Here is an 18,588-nt window from a genome sequence, read left to right on the forward strand (position 1 = left end):
TCTTGCTCACAAAGGGATGAGCAGAAAAATGGAGGATTACGATCGTCGAGATTCGAAAGATTGTTACTGCCGTTATGCATAGTTAAGTAAGACAGATATTATAATTCAGGTGAAATTAATAATTGTTCAACCAAAAAAAAAAATTTGGAACTATCTACGTACTTAAAGCACATCACCGATTAGACCTGTACGCAAATCAAAAGGCAACAAAATACGATATTATAACATGTATGAACTACTTATATCAAGACACAAAAAATAAAGTAAATAAATATTGCCTTGGAGAACATTTCGAAAAACGCCTGAAAGAATATTCTTAAAGCTAAGTGCACAAAAACTTAAAAACGACAACTTCAAAAAATCTTGCTTTAGGTATAACATAAAAATATATCTTGCTGCCGCCACTTCTGCATGTATCCTGGATATCTTCAAACAGTAGTATGGCCCAGGCCGAGACTTCCACTACGTCACATCACACGTTGTACCATCATGACCACGTGACTGTGAGGTAATGGCCATTTCAAACCTGAACTGCTTCTCTCTTCTTTACAGCAGAATGTCTTTTTCTTCTTTGGTTCTTTCTGGGGTCTTCGAGGCGGTTTGAGCATGAGGTGGAGTGAATGTATATTCAGGGTACAGTTTGAATAAAGGGATCGAAAAATTATCAAGCTTTCGTCGCATCGCAACATTTAAAAGAAAAGTAAGTCGATAAGTAAAAGTTTAAAAAAAAATAAAAAACACACAAACATAATTAAACAATAAAGAATATTTATAGTTATCGTGGAAAACGTGCCTATGCAATACATTTTTGCAAAACAAAATTGAAACTGTACTTATTCTAAACTTACCCAGGTATCGCGTTCTCAAGATGCTGAACCACTGAACCGCACCGATCTGCCTTCCGGAATGCAACACTGAAATGTTATGTTTTCCGCTTTAACCAAAATTATCTAATTCTATGGCAAATGGACGCTTTAGAATGAATGGAATATTTAGGAATTATGGATAATTTCGGTTGATGAGAATCCGAAAAATATGTTTATGATTTCCTTATTTAAAAGAAAATTGAAACCGTGAAAAATAATTTTGTTTCAGCTAGAATACAAAATGCAGAACGTTGATAGTCTTAAGCCTGAGAAAAGGCAAGAGATTCATTTTGACAAGCTTCTTTTTACCTGATTGCGGTTCTCCTGCAACATGGGCGAAAGGTCTTCTGCGAAAGGTCTTCTGTTTCTGCTTGGAATTAAATCAATATTATTTACTGATTAAAAAAACTGAGGATACTTTTAGAATAAGAATAAGAATCCTTATTTGCAGAGACACATTTATCAGAAATAAGTCAAAAGCTAACAAATAAACTCAAAGATAAGACAAATTTATTATACACAAACACTAGGACTATCTATCAATACCCTAATCCTCTCCCCTAAAATTCCCTACAAAATTCCATATAGACATGTAATTAAAATAATTAGTAGGTACTCACTTGGTCCGCAGCAGTCGGTCGGTTGCGCAGGAGTGGGCCGAGGCGTCGCGAGCAGGACGCTACCCGAAGCTTGCTGACGAGGCAGTCTGATGCAGCGGCAGGGGCTCTGCACTTTTGTGACTATTGGAAATTTATTGTTGGGTATGCGTTTAATGTAATAACGTACCTACCGCTTGTTCCTCTTAACTGAAAACGTTTTTGAGTTTGTAACTATCAGGTAACAGGTTTTTCAAAAAGCTCGTTGCCTGAAGAGCTTTCACAGTAAAAATACTGAATTATTTGTTTTGACTGCTGGTTCTTGAAATATACCTAGCCTATCCTAGCCTATCCCTTACTTAGCATGCTGTCAGCTTACTAAGTAAACAAAAAAAAATCATGAATAAAAAGTGTCATGAAAAGTCACCTATAACTCAATATTTATTTTTAACTTTCAGATTTCCATTATATAACATTGTTTATACATTAAGCAAAATCCATTTGCATAATGGATAGAGATAAAACCGCAATGGCGGATGATCCCAACGGATTTAAATGTCACGCTTGTAATTGCTAAACGATTAAATATTTAGGAATATTACTGAAAGCACTAAATATAGCCTGTTATACAAAATATTCCTGCGTAGAATAAATACAATATAATCTGGAAAATGTGGGTAAATAACAGTAGAAAAGTATTTTGAAAGCAAATCCTACATCTACATTTCATCTGGTTTCTCTGCCTATATACCTCGTTTTTTTCATTTTTTTCCACAATTAGGTACAACTTCCTTATCCAGGCACTATCCAGGTAAGAACTATCACATACCTAAGCCTTTAATTCTTGGAAGGGGCTAGGGTGATGATTTCACACACGCACTACACCAGCTATATACTTACGTCTCTACTTTTAAGTACCTAATTTAAAATATTAAAACCTCAGAATTAACATAAAGCTTTTGATTCAATCCATAAGTAAATTACAGTTTAATAAAAATTTACACTTTCGCGACACCTGACTTGGTTTCAGGTTACCTTGTGAAACATTCGTCGACAGCGTTCCCGGGCGCAACAAATACCTGACGAATTACCTATAATATGCATTATGTGCAACTAGGTTAGAACCGCGGCTGCCCCTGCGGAATTCGAAGCCAAATATGATGTAGGAAAACCTGTGGGACTGGATGCCGGATATGATACAAGAAAAGTGTAAGTACATAGCACAGGTACCTGTTTAAGTACACTCGTATTACTACTGGCTTGTGTGTTTATTGTATTGAGATGTAAATAGTGAAAATTATGATCAGAAATTACTTATATCTCATGTCGGAAATCTCTTAATAGGAAAACGTAACACAGCACACACAGCAGGAATCTCTTTAGCATCACCCCTTGCAATCGAGGTAGTTATGAATTCCAGTGTCCCATAAAAATCATCCCCTCCCGCTGTGGGTTAGCAGCGTGAAGAAGTGTCAGACTCAACTCAACTGACTAAAACCCATCATGTTCCTTCTTAAGCCCTTTATGTACCAAGGCCGCGGTAACTCGTAGTTCGACACACAAACATACAAACTTACCAATTTTGCAATACTAACGTAGTCTAAACTTGAAGAAATAAGAAACCCTGTCCTTGGGTATCTAACGCAATACTTGCTTTGAAGTAGCAAAATGCTGACGGATGGATATGCATCGGCACGTGGCCGCTGCAGTAAGGAAATGCGACAAACAAAATATTGCAAATATTTCAAGGTCGTAGTTGCCTTGTTATTTTGGTGTTTTGTTTTAGTTCTTTCGCACGGGATTACAGTATTTCCCTCATAATTAATGTATGTTATTACCTATACATAAAACTTCGTCTTTAATCACTCTATGTATAAAAAACCGCATGGAAATCAGCTGCGTAATTTTGAAGATTTAAACCTATAAAGGGACACGGGGACATAGGGACAGAAAAAGCGACTTTTTTATACTATGTAGTGATGGTGAGTACTGGCTGTATACCAATTTGAAGAGAAAAGTGAATTATAACCTATATACCTATACGTTCCTATTTTTTAGGTAATATTCCTGTAATTAATTTGGTATGAGACACATCTCGGTCTCTTTTAATACCTCGTGAAAACTAACAAAAATGTATAATTCGTTCAGATATATCTGAGACATATTAATTTGATCTCTCCTTCTGATTGTACCACGCAAAGGTGGTAGGTGGCACCATCTTCGGGAATGTACAAAAACTAAGATGTTCCAATCACCATCGGTTTCATACAAATCTCGGGAGAACTGGTTGGCTATGTCCTTTATCATCCTTCTCGCTGTGTATCCAGAAATATCAGTAATTTTGGTGTGAAAGCCAGATAGACAGACTGTTATTGTCGCATACAGTGAAATATTGTAAATGGACTATTTTTATAAGGAAACTTTCTTTAACACTTTTTGTAATACCCCATAAATAGATCAACAGACTCGCAGTGTGACCATCAGTCAGACTTTTGCACTTCAGAACTTATGGTTTCTTGAAAATATTTTACATTTCCTTATTGATTTCTGATACTTAGGTACACGGATACTAGATATTTAAATAAAACTACCTACTTTTACGGATTTTCTCGTGGTTATATTACTATTGTTTAATCCCGACGTTTCGGATCCTTTACAGCATCCATGGTCACGGGCAGACTAAGGTGTTGGTTATCTTGATTTTTTTGTTACAACAGCTACCCTACATTTTGTTGATTAATGACAATCCGATTCACGCAAAACGAGCTCACTGTATCCTTAGGTCTAGCAGTTTTCGGCTTTGATTTCGACTTAATAGTTTCTATGATGGGGTTCCAAGCAGGTGTACGCTCCAAACATTGTCTCTATTGAAATTTTGATGTTTTTTTAGGGTTCCGTACCCAAAGGGTAAAGCGGAACCCTATTGTTTTCGCTCCTCTGTCCGTCCGTCCGTCTGTCACCAGGCTGTATCTCATTAACCGTGATAGTTAGAGAGCTGCAATTTTCACAGATGATGTATTTCTGTTGCCGCTATAAGAACAAATAGTGTGCGTTCGCGCAGCGGAATGTTGTTGAATTTAAAGATTTTAATTATGCAGATAATTAGTGTAAGACATCCTATAATTGTGTATGGTAAATAAAAATTTGTGTATGCAGCCATTGTGGAGAAATTCACCAAAAACAGATTCCGCTGGGCGAACGTTGGCGAACGTTGTCCTGGCGGAACTTTTTTTAATCCATAGACTTTAGAAGAAAAGAGATGTGTCCGAAAATTAGTGTGTATTTGTGTATAATTGATTATGTATGAATGAAATCAGTGCATGCATAAACTTCGGAGAAATTCAAGTTTCCGCTACGCGAACGTTTGGCCATTAGCTAGTTTTCATATAAAGCGCTTACATAGAGAGCTGTAGATTTTTACATACGTTGTTTTGAATTTGTTTATATTTGTTTAAAAACAGATTTAGAAAAGTCGTAGGGTTTAAAAGTTAAAAATATAAACGTAAAATACACTTATTAGGTCTTAGTTTTTAAAGTATGCAGTTTGGGGTCTAGATTTTCACGTTTACACAAACCTTGTAAGTGTCTCCAACATGTTGCCAAGTATCAATGATGTTCCGTTAGTAATTAAAAAGTTATAGGATATTTTACCATAAACAGATCACTGTTTACAAAGCAGTCGAATATCACGACGTTCTAAAGGAATTGCATGGTAAAATGTATGCCAATAATTAGTTTAATCGTTCTACTATTCACTTGCAAAATTTCATGTCATTAAATTCAGTAATTAAAGAAATACAATTATAATACTGACGGAGCATCGAAACCCTACATAATCCGACCAAGTTCGGATAGCTACAAAAAAGCGGCCGTGCCATATGTCTAAGCAACGTTCTTAACTTGGAAGGTTAGTATATTTATTAATATGGTACAGTTGCGTACACAAGCTTTAGAATAAAATAAAACAATTGCATATCTTGAATGAAAAATATTGTTTTAATAATAATGCCACTATCTACGACATTTTAGTTAAAATACGTAACGTTTATTAACGTTATTTTTAATCACGTAGTCAAGTAATTTATGTAAGTAATAATAATAAAAATATTTTTGTACATGGATATTTAAATAGAGAAGTACTTGTTAATTGAAGATTTATTTTTATCGTAGATAGTGGCATTATTATTAAAAAAATATTTTTCAATCAAGAAATACAATTGTTTTATTTTTTCCTAACGCTTGTGTACGCAACTGTACCATATTAATAAATATACTAACCTTCCAAGTTAAGAACGTTGCTTAGACATATGGCACGGCCGCTTTTTTGTAGCTATCCGAACTTGGTCGGATTATGTAGGGTTTCGATGCTCCGTCAGTATTATAATTGTATTTCTTTAATTACTGAATTTAATGACATGAAATTTTGCAAGTGAATAGTAGAACGATTAAACTAATTATTGGCATACATTTTACCATGCAATTCCTTTAGAACGTCGTGATATTCGACTGCTTTGTAAACAGTGATCTGTTTATGGTAAAATATCCTATAACTTTTTAATTACTAACGGAACATCATTGATACTTGGCAACATGTTGGAGACACTTACAAGGTTTGTGTAAACGTGAAAATCTAGACCCCAAACTGCATACTTTAAAAACTAAGACCTAATAAGTGTATTTTACGTTTATATTTTTATCTTTTAAACCCTACGACTTTTTCTAAATCTGTTTTTTAAACAAATATAAACAAATTCAAAACAACGTATGTAAAAATCTACAGCTCTCTATGTAAGCGCTTTATATGAAAACTAGCTTTCCGCCCGCGGCTTCGCCCGCGTGGAATTCGGTTATATTGCGGTATAAATCACAACTATAAGAAAACTTCTCATTCCCACGGAAGAATCTAAGAAGCGCGATGTAACGCTGGATACGATTAGTTGTTAAACCAAAACTGAATGGTACACTATATTATACGTTTTCCCTTGTGGAGCAAAAACATGCAGATTTTGGGCACTGGAAACCCGGGAACACGCTACATAGAGCTGACCATGCGAAAAACAATGTTTTTCTAAGTGTACTCCAGCAACCCTTAGAGTTTGGCCTTGTGCTTTATTAATGGTCATTGCAAATGAAACCCTTATAGGAAATTGTAGTCTTTTCAATTGAAATGGGAGGTCTGTTGGAATAATCGGAATCCGAGGAATGAGTACACTTTCACCCTTTGCTGCGCCAGTTAAAATAGTGGCTGTAATAATGTTCCGCCCAAGCTGAGTGACACGCAGCCTGGTACCATTACACAGTCTAGGGGCATCGAGATTACACATGAGCATCACCGGAACACCTACTTTTAGTTTTAATTTATGAGAAGGATTCGTTTGCAATATATTACCTTGTTTTAAACGACACACAGCGCCATCTACAATCCATCCATCAAGCAAACAATATGTTTTCCCTCGGGAATATCTATTTTTTTTGGGATAAAAAGTACCCTATTATTTAATCCGGACTTCTAACTTTACGTCTGCAAAATTTCAAAGCAATCGGTTCAGTAGTTACGGCGTGAAAGTGGAACAAACAAACAAACAAACAAACTCACTTTCCGATTTATAATATTAAAGTAAGGACTAGTTAATGGCCAAACGTTCGCGTAGCGGAAACTTGAATTTCTCCGAAGTTTATGCATGCACTGATTTCATTCATACATAATCATTTATACACAAGTCGTGGTGGCCTAGTGGGTAAAGGACCAACCTCAAGTACGAGGGCGCGGGGTCGATCCCAGGTCAGGCAAGTACCAATGCAACTTTTCTAAGTTTGTATGTACTTTCTAAGTATATCTTAGACACCATTGACTGTGTTTCGGATGGCACGTTAAACTGTAGGTCCCGGCTGTCAGTGAACATCCTTGGCAGTCGTTACGGGTAGTCAGAAGCCAGAAAGTCTGACACCAGTCTAACCAAAGGGTATCGGGTTGCCCGGGTTACTGGGTTGAGGAGGTCAGATAGGCAGTCGCTTCTTGTAAAGCACTGGTACTCAGCTGAATCCGGTTAGACTGGAAGCCGACCCCAACGTGATTGGGAAAAAGGCTCGGAGGATGATGATAATCATTTATACACAAATACACACTAATTTTCGGACACATCTCTTTTCTTCTAAAGTCTATGGATTAAAAAAAGTTCCGCCAGGACAACGTTCGCCAACGTTCGCCCAGCGGAATCTGTTTTTGGTGAATTTCTCCACAATGGCTGCATACACAAATTTTTATTTACCATACACAATTATAGGACGTCTTACACTAATTATCTGCATAATTGAAATCTTTAAATTCAACAACATTCCGCTGCGCGAACGCACACGAACAAATACTGAAAACTAGAATAAAATAAATATTTTGTTTTTTTTTTGCAAATTTTTGCTCTGGTAGGGAACCCTTCGTGCGCGAGTCCGACTCGCACTTGGCCGGTTTTTTAATTTCAATATCGAATTTGCGAATCATCCTAGGCAGGTTTTCTTTTGCAAGGACTTGTGGTTCATCAAATCTGATGTAATGCTAGGCTTTGTCAAGTGTGTGCTCACAAACTATCGGGATTATCGCGAGAAAATCCGTAAAAGTAGTTTTATTTAAAACATTTCCTTTTTATCATATTTGTAAAGACGTTCAGACCATGGTCAATTGTAGAACTCAACTGTTGCTTGTTTCTATATGCACACATTTTCAAATAGTTTTGTGTACTCAGATAATATAAGTGATAGATCATATTGTGATGATTTTATATAAGTAGGGTTAGGTACTCGTTTCAGTGATGTAATAAAACACATAATTATCAATCATACAATATGTATTTAATATAAGATACAGTACTTGTGACAGGTGGACAAACCATTTTATTTGAAAAAAATCTTAATAATCACTACATTGAACAAATTTCAAATTTAAATTAACATTCACTATTATTATGCCCAAATGTGTGATAAATTAATTGAGGTAGATTACCCATCAGCTCGTGGGTTCAAAATTATAATTAATTTCACCGATTTCACCATAGGGTATAAGCAAATAAGACAACGCATTAAACTTTATACTATATATAATTAAATATCTACAAATTGAATAAGTAGTGCACACTATTTGGAATACACAGGCTCCACATAGTTACTATTGTATTCAAACATTTACAATAAAGGAGAACATTCATATAATAAACGCATAATATAGGAAACGTGTTTGAAAGACATCTCGCGAACATTACCACTATACTACCCGCGGCGAGCCCGAGACCCCGGCCCGGGCCTGACACTGCGGCCCGACCAGCCAGCCCGGGCCCGCCGCCCTCCCTCCCCAAGGCCCAACCAGGCGCGAAGCAAATTACAGTACTATGCAGAATAATACTTAATAATAAATACTTAACTATTTACATTCCTTGAGAGTGCGGCAGACGGATTAAAAACCACAATTTCCAACGACACGGCTGTGATTGAAGATGGTGTTTTTATAATCCCGCCGCGAACTTTACATCGTCGTACAAGCGCGTCTGCAGACGGCTGTAATGTGTTTCACGCCTTCACATAACTCCAGTGGACGCGCCACACAACATAATGCTCGTCAAACTATAGGGCTTAAATAAAATTGGCAACGACTACCATTGTTCCCCGTTGAATACTCTGTCACGTAACAAAAAGATTTTGCATGCGAGTGAGCCCGCGGTTTTAACTAAAATTCTATATTCGCTGAGCAATAAGTGAACAGACGCTCGCTGCACGGACATGCAAAACCGAACTCAACTGTCACATCAACACGACTATGACTATGGTGGCAGTGATAAAAATATATTGTATCTTTTCGAGCTTACCATTATTATCATGTATTTAGATATAATTTCATCACCTCGTCCGAAGAGGCTCGTCTTCACAAAATATCATCTCTGACTAACATTCTGAACCACTAACAATACTCTAACGTTAATTTAATTTTAGTCCGATTATTTGCCAAACACTAGACATTTCATTGCGTCGTAAATATAGCGAAACGAAATTTGTACTCAAGCATTTTGATAGGCCAAAATGTATGTTTGTATATGTGTCAAACTTTGTTCTCGTAAGTAAAATAAATTTAAATTGAGCGACACTTAACATGTTCTCTAAGAAGCACACTCGACACGCAACTCGTAGGATCCTCTCATGCATTCTCATCATAATCTGATACACTGTCGATTTCTGAGATCAAATATTCAAGTCCATATTGTTACACGGATAGAACAAAAAACTAATTTTGTCTTTCTGATTTTGGTGTCGAATTTCACTATAAAAATAATTTATTAAAAAGCGAGCCAATAAAATATGGCACTACGATCAGTGCTGAAAAAATAATTACTCTAATTTTTTAAATTTATTAAAAAAATAATCAGTACGTTGGAAATGCTCCAAAAGGAAGTCTAAACTGTATAATATGTTAGCATTACGATCCCCTAAACACGCGAACAATCAGGCACCAACTTGACTACTAGAGAAATTTTCCTAAACTCGTCTGTGGCCGGCGCGTCCCGACCGCCTCAAGCCTCAGGCTCCCAAACATTATACTTCACGTTCAATTCACATTATTACTCTAGGGGCCGAATTACACTACTAAATGAATCTAATAAAATCTCCGTTCCAGTTTACGATAAGCGATAGTTTGAAAAATACGTTATGGTGTTTATACAGTTAAGGTCACACCACGTTCACACAATTCGTCCTAACTTAACTATAGGCACTAACTAAAAAATACTAGCGAGATCGTGTGAGCACAGAACACAATTTTATATTCACTTGTATAATCCCTTATGGCTAAAAGGCAGTAATAATCTGACAACTTCTGTATAGGGGCATCCAAAAAGTTCGTTTAATCTAAACTGTACTAATCCAGCTATTGACGTTATCATTGGCATGTTTACTGTATGAGCGACTACTTACTGTATATCATTCGGAGTCTATTCCTCGGACTTGCCTATAAATGCGCTTAGATCATTGGAAACTACCACAAGCTTTCTTACGCGATCTTACTTTACATTTCATTTGGTGTTTCTTTTACAAAAATCGCTTACTCGTTATTAATAAGTTTAATATTATTAAGAACACGATGCAACATTGCTTTTCTATTGGTTATGGGGACATAACCATAACTTACGATAAATTATTAATATTGAACATTTCAAGGCTCCTTATTTCAATGATCTAAAAACATTCGCCACTACAATAATTATTACTTTCACAATAGCTTTACTAAATCCTCTACACTGTACACCACGTCTGTGCAACACGAGCTTTCTTACTTTCCAATAACCATTTGTGGAATAACAATGAGCTGATTTACTAAGTATGTAAAAGTATTTATGGTATATTTACCAACGTCCTATTCTAGTCAACTCTTTAATTTATCAAAAAGTTGTACCAATATCAAATTGTATTCATGTATCCAGAATTACTTCCTTCGTCGATTGTGTGTTAAAAAAGGTGTTTATAAAAACTCTTGCAGTAAGAGCACTCAGGTTGCACAACGCGTGTCCCCTCAACAAACAAATCCTCTCATAAATTGAATTAGAAATTTACTCTATATATTTAAAAATCACTGCTACACTATTGTTAATGTATATTTATGTATCACACAAAAATACGGCTAATCTTGTGCGTGGAAACGAACATCGGTTATCAGTATCTTATCACAAAAGTTTTATTGCTAACAGTATCTAGTTGTACACAACTTTGAATGGCAGTGACATTATTAGACTACAGACAGTTGTTGATTCTTAGTCATAAAACTCAACAAGGTGAATAAAACGTCGATTATCAAAATTGTTCGTCGTACGCTAACTGCGAGTTGATATGAGTACGCGGCTCTGAACACGAACTGGTGACGACACTCGCAGGCACTTGGCGCGGCTGCTGCCCACTACTCCTACACTCGTACCGGGACTGGGACCCTACTCCGGGTACACTGGAAGACTATACCAAGCCTAGGCAGAGTAAATTAGTGGGAGAACCTGTCCTAGTATATCTACCGATAGAAATTCAATAGAAATAGTGGGATACAGCCCTTGTCACATGCGACGTGACTACTCTACTATGTACAATGGCAGTGATGTGCATCGCTGGTCGTTCTTAAGCTAACTTACGCTATCAGACTAACGTCTTATCTATGCCTATCTTACATCGAATACGAACTTACTATACACTTCCGACTAACTATGTACACGTTTGTTCGCGCCGCGCTCTCCACATCGATGAACGGACGCGTTAAGGCTCGATATTTCGACCGTTCAATATCATTATAAAAAAGCATCAGTCTTGTGAATAAAATTTAACTTTCTGCCGTAGCAGTCTAAACCGCGACGCGGCTCCAACAATCTTTGGCGAGAATTTTCCTAACGGATATCGTCGGCCAATCGGCGAATCAACATCTGTCTCGCTCGGTGCCACACCGCTGATATATCCAAGCGATCGAACTAACTTCATACATTCAACTAACGTTTACGGGCCGGCGGACACTTTGGAAACAAGATATTGAATGTAAAAATGTATTAAAAATGCCATTAATCACACATAAACAAATTCATATCTTCATTCGCATAAAATTAAATTCATCTACATCATTTTCCTATCGTTCACTCATCTCAATGTTCCGAAGCGTCCGTCGGTCCGCAGTTACAATATAACATGTCTAGTGCAGTGTGGCGCCGGGATCGCTCAGCTAGCCCCCGCACACGGCGCGTACCGGAAGCGTACCGCACTCCGACGGAGACCTACACGTACATTTTGAACAATGTTTCCAATACGAAGAGTGTTTCGAGTACGCTTGCGATACGATGCGTGTGCGTGAGGGTTTATCGTCCGCAGGGCCAGAAGGAGTTGCCTCCGTAGCGTCGCCCCATCTTGCGTTTCTTGGCGCCGCTGGGCCGCTCGGGCTCGGCGGGCTCGACGCTGTCGGGCTCGGGCGGGCAGGCGGGCTGCAGCGGCGCGGGCGCGGCGCGGCGCTTGCGGAGCAGCTGCGCCAGCATGCGCGCGGAGCCGCAGCGCCGCGGGGCGCGGGCGGGCGGCGCGGGGCAGGCGGCGGGCGCGGGCGGCGCGGGGCCGCGGTAGGAGAGGCAGAAGTGCTCGTACAGCGCCACCTTGGCGGCGGCGGGCAGCGCGGCGATCTCCACGCGCTTCACGCGCTGCACCTCGCTCGCAGCCACCCACTCGTCCTCCAGCCTGCAAGAACAATAACCAATCACTAGCCGTCCACCACCGTGCCACACGGAGTCAGCTGCAAACACAATGTACTCTCATTATACTGCGAATATTGGTGTAATGTTGATCGGCTTCTGAAATAAAGTACATCTTATTCTATTCCGGAAAATACATAGGTACGTCATCAAAATTAAAACTTGTGTTTGCAGCGTTAATGGGCACCAATCCCATATTGAACGTGTACACTAAATGATGGAACATGCACATCTAAGAAGCTAATACCACCAACTGGCAAAGATATTTCCAATTTGGTTAATAAATACCAACAAACAGCAATGCAACAACGGCACCAAATTGTATTTCTATACAATTTGATGCAATATCACAGAGCCGTTCATCATCCTATCTGCTATTCAAATTGCAAACATCTTCACGAAATAAATGAAAATTAAAAACATATACACAAAACTGAATAACACTAGACCCGTACCCGAAACATCAAATAGGACTGGGAACCCATTCCATTGCTAGCAAAAAAACTATGAATAGTTGTAAAAATAATAAAATATGTGAACGATTTGCACAAGAATTGGCTTTTTCAATAACATCCAGAGTAGTTAGTTCACATCAATATTATGGTCAGTATTGATAAACTTTATGAATGCTAGCAACTTTGAATGTTTTTTTTTTTAACTCTCGTGTGGCACTGACTGCAACATCGAGCATGCTAAGCCAAGCAGAATGCTTGGGGATCAAGTGCATACAACATATGCCAATTGCAAGCACACCGTTGCCAGTTAGTGCCAATTTTGAGTCACAATGCATATGATCCCCTAGAGGTTGTTATCGTGCACTATCATAAAATGGATATGTATGTAGGTGTTAAAATAAATTCCAAAGCTACAGGTAGTGGGTAAAAATCAGCGTAATAATTGAAAAAATGGTTTACGTACGTAAAATGTTTCAACTCAATCTGGTAAAATGGCTAAAACTGATGATGATTAATTTTGAAATTATAAGTAGATTTTTAGAAAATAATGTTTTTCAATGAGAGCATGAAATCAAAATGTGCTATCGTGTTATTCGTAGAGACACAACTGACGTTGAATCTAGCTAAACATCAATGAAGTATGATATTAATTTGGTGTTGTACTACTAAGAAACCCACCTGGTTTTACCTGTGCACATTATTATATACTATCTAGACACGAAAGTCCGAGCTGTAGACTAGATCGCAAGACTGATATTAGTATTCTTAAGTACTTTTAGATTTTATAATCTAAAGATTATTACAGGGGATCAATCAAAAGCCTAGTTTGCACTAATCTTAGATTTAGTCAAGAAGCAAGTGGTTTAGTTACCCAACATTTTGATGATAAAAAATGATCGAGTACCTATTTATGTTCTTTGAAACACTTATTAATATTGACACTCGCAACCAAACTAAATAAGATTAGTACAAACTGGACCAAATTCCTAAATAACCAAGATAACCTGAGCTAAAGTAGATGAAATTTTGAATGTGGATTTTAAGTTTGTTAGACTTATTTTGGAAAAGTAATACCAATTGCTCATTGCCTCTGCAAATGTAAGGGGGTCATAGCTTAGCCTTGTGAATTGGGGTCCTGTTCTAAGCTAATATAGTACACGAGCTATCAAATTCCCTCCCTTTGTAATAAAATCAGTACTAGCCAGGGTGCATGGGTGGTTGGTGATATGAAATACTCCATTGCTTACCTGAAAATACCATACATTGTGATATCGAAGAATATTATATTAACTACAACTAGAATATAATATAATATTATCTGATGATCACATACATATGTATGCATAGACATATGTATACAAATTTATTAGGTACACTCAAATACAAGTTTACATATTTCATGATTACAATTATACGATTATCATCTTACACATCAAAAGTATGTAGAATCGAAGAATGTTTTATCGCAGACTGGTCATTTACATACCCAGTTTGAATTCCAGCCAACTTTCAACAGTATTTTTTGGTACTAAAAAGTCAATCAACAAGCATTTTTTCTTTAAAAGCATTTACACAAACAAATATTATTTTTTGTGGTTTCAGACTCTTACTGATTGAAACTCATCATGTTTCTTTTGGAGCCCTTCAGAGCTGTGGCCCTGGTACAGTAGCCGGCATATACATAACTTGGCAAGGACTTGGGTCCTTTAATAAGTGTGAGCTTGCACATAGTGCACTAAAAAATACAAAAAGTTTTCCCATTTATTGCTTGTGCATCATTCTATGGTTATTGCCATCATTTAATGGCATTTATGTATGCTTGAAAAAATAGGAACTGTTTTCATCTTACGATACTTGCCAAATTACGTACCGGGAACAATACCTGAAGGACTCCAAAAGAAACACCACAGCCGGGCCACAACCTTGATTGGACCAACAAATACCTACTTACTGTACATTCTTTGATTCTACACACCAAACCATCAAACCTTACACCTATCTAGAACACCAAAAACTAAGTCCACTTACACATGAGGCGGGTAATATGTCACAAGCGCCTCTGTAGTCCGCTCCGTGGCGTTCCACCGCGTGGCCGTGAGTGAAGCTCGGAGGGTCAGCGTGTGTCGGCCGGGCGGCTCGCGCAGCGGGCAGGCGCCGCGCAGACGCCAGCGTGTGGCCCGCAGCAGTCGCCACGCTAGACCCTCCATCATGCCCGCGTCGAAGAAGTCGAACATGCGCGCTGCAATGTGGGAAAGAACAAATTAGTACCGATTTCTTTAGGTAGAGAACGTACTTTATATGGTGTCTTTAGGATGGTGAAGATAGAAAATATACAAAAGACTTTACTCTCCGGAAAGAAGATCAGGACAAGCTTCAAGCGACAGACAGAAGAACTGTCTGTAAGATGATGAAGAAGATTTGAGACCTTTAGCATATTTCTAGGTATGACTTATAAACATCGATAGCGCTTTATAAGCCTAGGTTTTAGGCAGTGGAAAATTCTGATGATAATTTTCTATGAAGTAATTCGTATGCAATATTTATTCATAGAAGAAAATCGTCTCATAAGACTGATTGAGAGTTTTGCAACAATCAAGACTTGCTTGCAGGCAATCCTGCACTATTTGTGGCTACACAGGCCCAGGTCCTGGCACATGGATATTTTATTAGTGCAACCAAAATAATATAATAACGGACAACTCACCAGACCATGGTTGTCTTCTATACCGCAGCTTCTTGCCGTTTCTGCGAATGAGTTTGACGGAGCCTTCGGCAGATTTCTTCCCGGAGCCAGCGTTGGGCGACGCCTCATTGAAATGGTTGTTCACGTGTCGCTCCAATAACGTCTGTAATTGTATAAGTAAATGTTAGAAGATAGTTTTTACACGTTTGGGCCAGGGGTTTGTAAATCTGTGGGATAAACATTAAACAGTAATGCAACAGCAGTATGCAAGTTCTCGCAGAGTTCGCTATAAGTACGTTAGTAATATGCATTTGAAGTGACGCTATAAGCAATTAATTAAGATTTTAGTAATGCTTCTTTTTTACTCTTCTTTTTTTTTGTACGATTTGGAAATTTAAGTTGTTTTTTTTTCACGATTTTTTTCTTGTTCTTGGTATACCGTTCTGTTAGTTATTTTTTGGTATATATTAATGCTAAGCATAAAATAGCGTATTAGTTTTGAGCATTAACTACGATATTATTTCAAGATTTCGATTTGTCGATGAAGGCGTAGAGTCCTTATGAACTACTTAATCTAGCACCATTTCATCTACTATAGTACTTGCTTTTACACTACACTTATTCCGAGGCTCGACGCGTCGTGTTGATAAAATAAATGAAACAAATTAAATTCATTGTATTTAACACTTCGACTGCCAAGGGCGGATTCTGACGTCAGAACAGACAATCCGTAAACAATGCTGAGATTACATCGCATGAAATAAGAGTTATCGTCCAAAATTACGCCGCCATTGTGGCATGTTATCTAACATTCACGGTACGTTGAACGTTTAATAGCGGTCAAAGGGGTAAACCCAAAGAATTTATTGGTCGACAAAAATAAATAAAATCTCGGAAGTGGTTCCAGCCATCGAGTGGTCTCTTTGGCCTCGTCTTCGTGTCCTTGGGGAAAGAAAACATATACAAGTTTATCGTTTATATTCGGAGACTGCGTCGTAAATAAACGTCAATATGGCGGCATCACGCGACGTTCGTTTTGTGGGAATAATGAGGTTTCATGCGATTTTTCCGTTTTCCCTTTTTTTAAGGTTCAGTGTAAGATAACGCAAAGGGCTAGTAAGAGTTTACTCGTGATGTGCCATACTATAATCCAGTGATGGGATCACATCACTTAGCAAGTACTATTGATTCTAAAACTAAATAGATTCTTTGAATTCAATGTATTACGGATCTTTTAGTTTTTTTTTTTTTTTTTAATTCAAATATTGAGTTTAACCGTCGATTGTTTTTCAATTTATTCTTCTTTTTTTAGTACAATTTCACGTCGGATAAAGAAGTTTACATTTAGTGAATGGATTTTATGATCCAATCACTCGATTGGACGTTATTCAAAAGGTACGATGACAATACGTTTTAGATTAATTAGGTGAGTAAATTAACAATTTCAAAAAAGTACACGACTGTTACAGCGACGTTAACACGGGGATATCTTTTTGAAACTGAAGATTTACAGCTGAAAAATCCAAAAGTATTTAAAACTAAAATAATCGTTCCAACGCCACACAATTGTAAAAAAATCTCAAAACATTGATAGCGTCGGTTTCATCTTGTTATTGCAATTGTAAGTTTGGATTGAAGATCAATAAATACATGAGAACAATAAGAAAACAAAATTAATTATCTAACTTTGAGCAATTTTTTTATAATTAGTTTCTGAACTTAAATGGCGTCATTTGACCCCGGGTTGGCGGTGAAAGGGTTAGTTCGTTGAATATTACCAAAAGGCATTTCAACACAATAAATATAAACACAAGTGAGTTAACTTAAATTTTAACCATTTTGCAGCAGAAATAAACAAAATAAATAAATAAAAATTTACTATGTATGCATATAAGTTATGGGTAAGTAATAGTAAGTTACTTCTGCTGCAGTCGTGTTAAAATCATATAAAAAATGTAAACAACGCACTGAAGAAACATTGAGACAATAAATACAAAATTGTTCCATTTCTATCCAAATGCCCAAACATAGTGTGAGCCCTGTATTTCAAAAATTTTGAGAAGACCACGTCACCACAGGAGTTATTTACAAGAGGAAACTAAAGAGACAAAAACCAATCGCATAAAGCTATTACTTGCAAAAAGAAAAATTACGCAGAATAGCTCGGTTACAAACACAATTAAGTACTACGCAAAATAAATCGCTGAAAGCTCTTATTGAATTTACGCCAATTTGCCACACAGTTAAACTAAAATGTAACAATTTACGCTGTGCATCTTCAGTACGTTTTTAGATATGTGTGTAAAAATTGTATGGGGAAGATCGTATGTCCAGTATAGTGGACATAGTTCCGATAATGCCCGTAATTATACCTGAGTGGAAAAGCGCCTCTCGCAGCCGTCGACGATGCATTTGAAAGGTTTGTTCCCGCCGTGCGACAATGTATGTCGCTCCAGCCACAGTCGGGAACATGACGGCTTGCCTCGCACCTTGCACTGCTCCCAAAGGCACACGTAGTTCTCTTTGCCGGCTTGCGTTTCTACGTGCACGCTCTGGAATTTAGATTAATAATTTGAAAACTTTTAGTATATCATTGAAATGAATCTATTTACACAAGTCATACATAAGTCTACATAAGTGTCAAATATTTTGTGCTGCTGTAATTCTACTAGATATTGCGGTAAGACAAAATTACCAGTAACATAGAAATAAATTGACACTCGGTCGTTTTATCACCTATGCAAAACTATA

The 18,588-nt window shown here is 37.5% G+C and overlaps 1 protein-coding gene across 2 annotated transcripts in view; it reads right to left on the bottom strand.

The window, feature by feature from the left end:
* Positions 1 to 8,283: 8,283 nt before the first annotated feature.
* Jing (jing) overlaps positions 8,284 to 18,588 on the bottom strand; it is a 127,441-nt gene continuing 117,136 nt past the window's right edge. For both annotated transcript variants that reach the window (XM_064036672.1, XM_064036673.1), the window contains exons 3-6: positions 18,210 to 18,389; positions 15,859 to 16,000; positions 15,183 to 15,393; positions 8,284 to 12,685 (exon numbers count right to left, since the gene is read on the bottom strand). In XM_064036672.1, the coding sequence (XP_063892742.1) occupies positions 12,319 to 12,685; positions 15,183 to 15,393; positions 15,859 to 16,000; positions 18,210 to 18,389 (900 nt within the window). In that variant the 3' untranslated portion in view covers positions 8,284 to 12,318. The remainder of the gene's footprint in view (positions 12,686 to 15,182; positions 15,394 to 15,858; positions 16,001 to 18,209; positions 18,390 to 18,588) is intronic.

This window comes from Helicoverpa armigera, chromosome 10, assembly GCF_030705265.1.
Source record: "Helicoverpa armigera isolate CAAS_96S chromosome 10, ASM3070526v1, whole genome shotgun sequence".
NCBI classification, from domain to species: Eukaryota; Metazoa; Arthropoda; class Insecta; order Lepidoptera; family Noctuidae; genus Helicoverpa; species Helicoverpa armigera.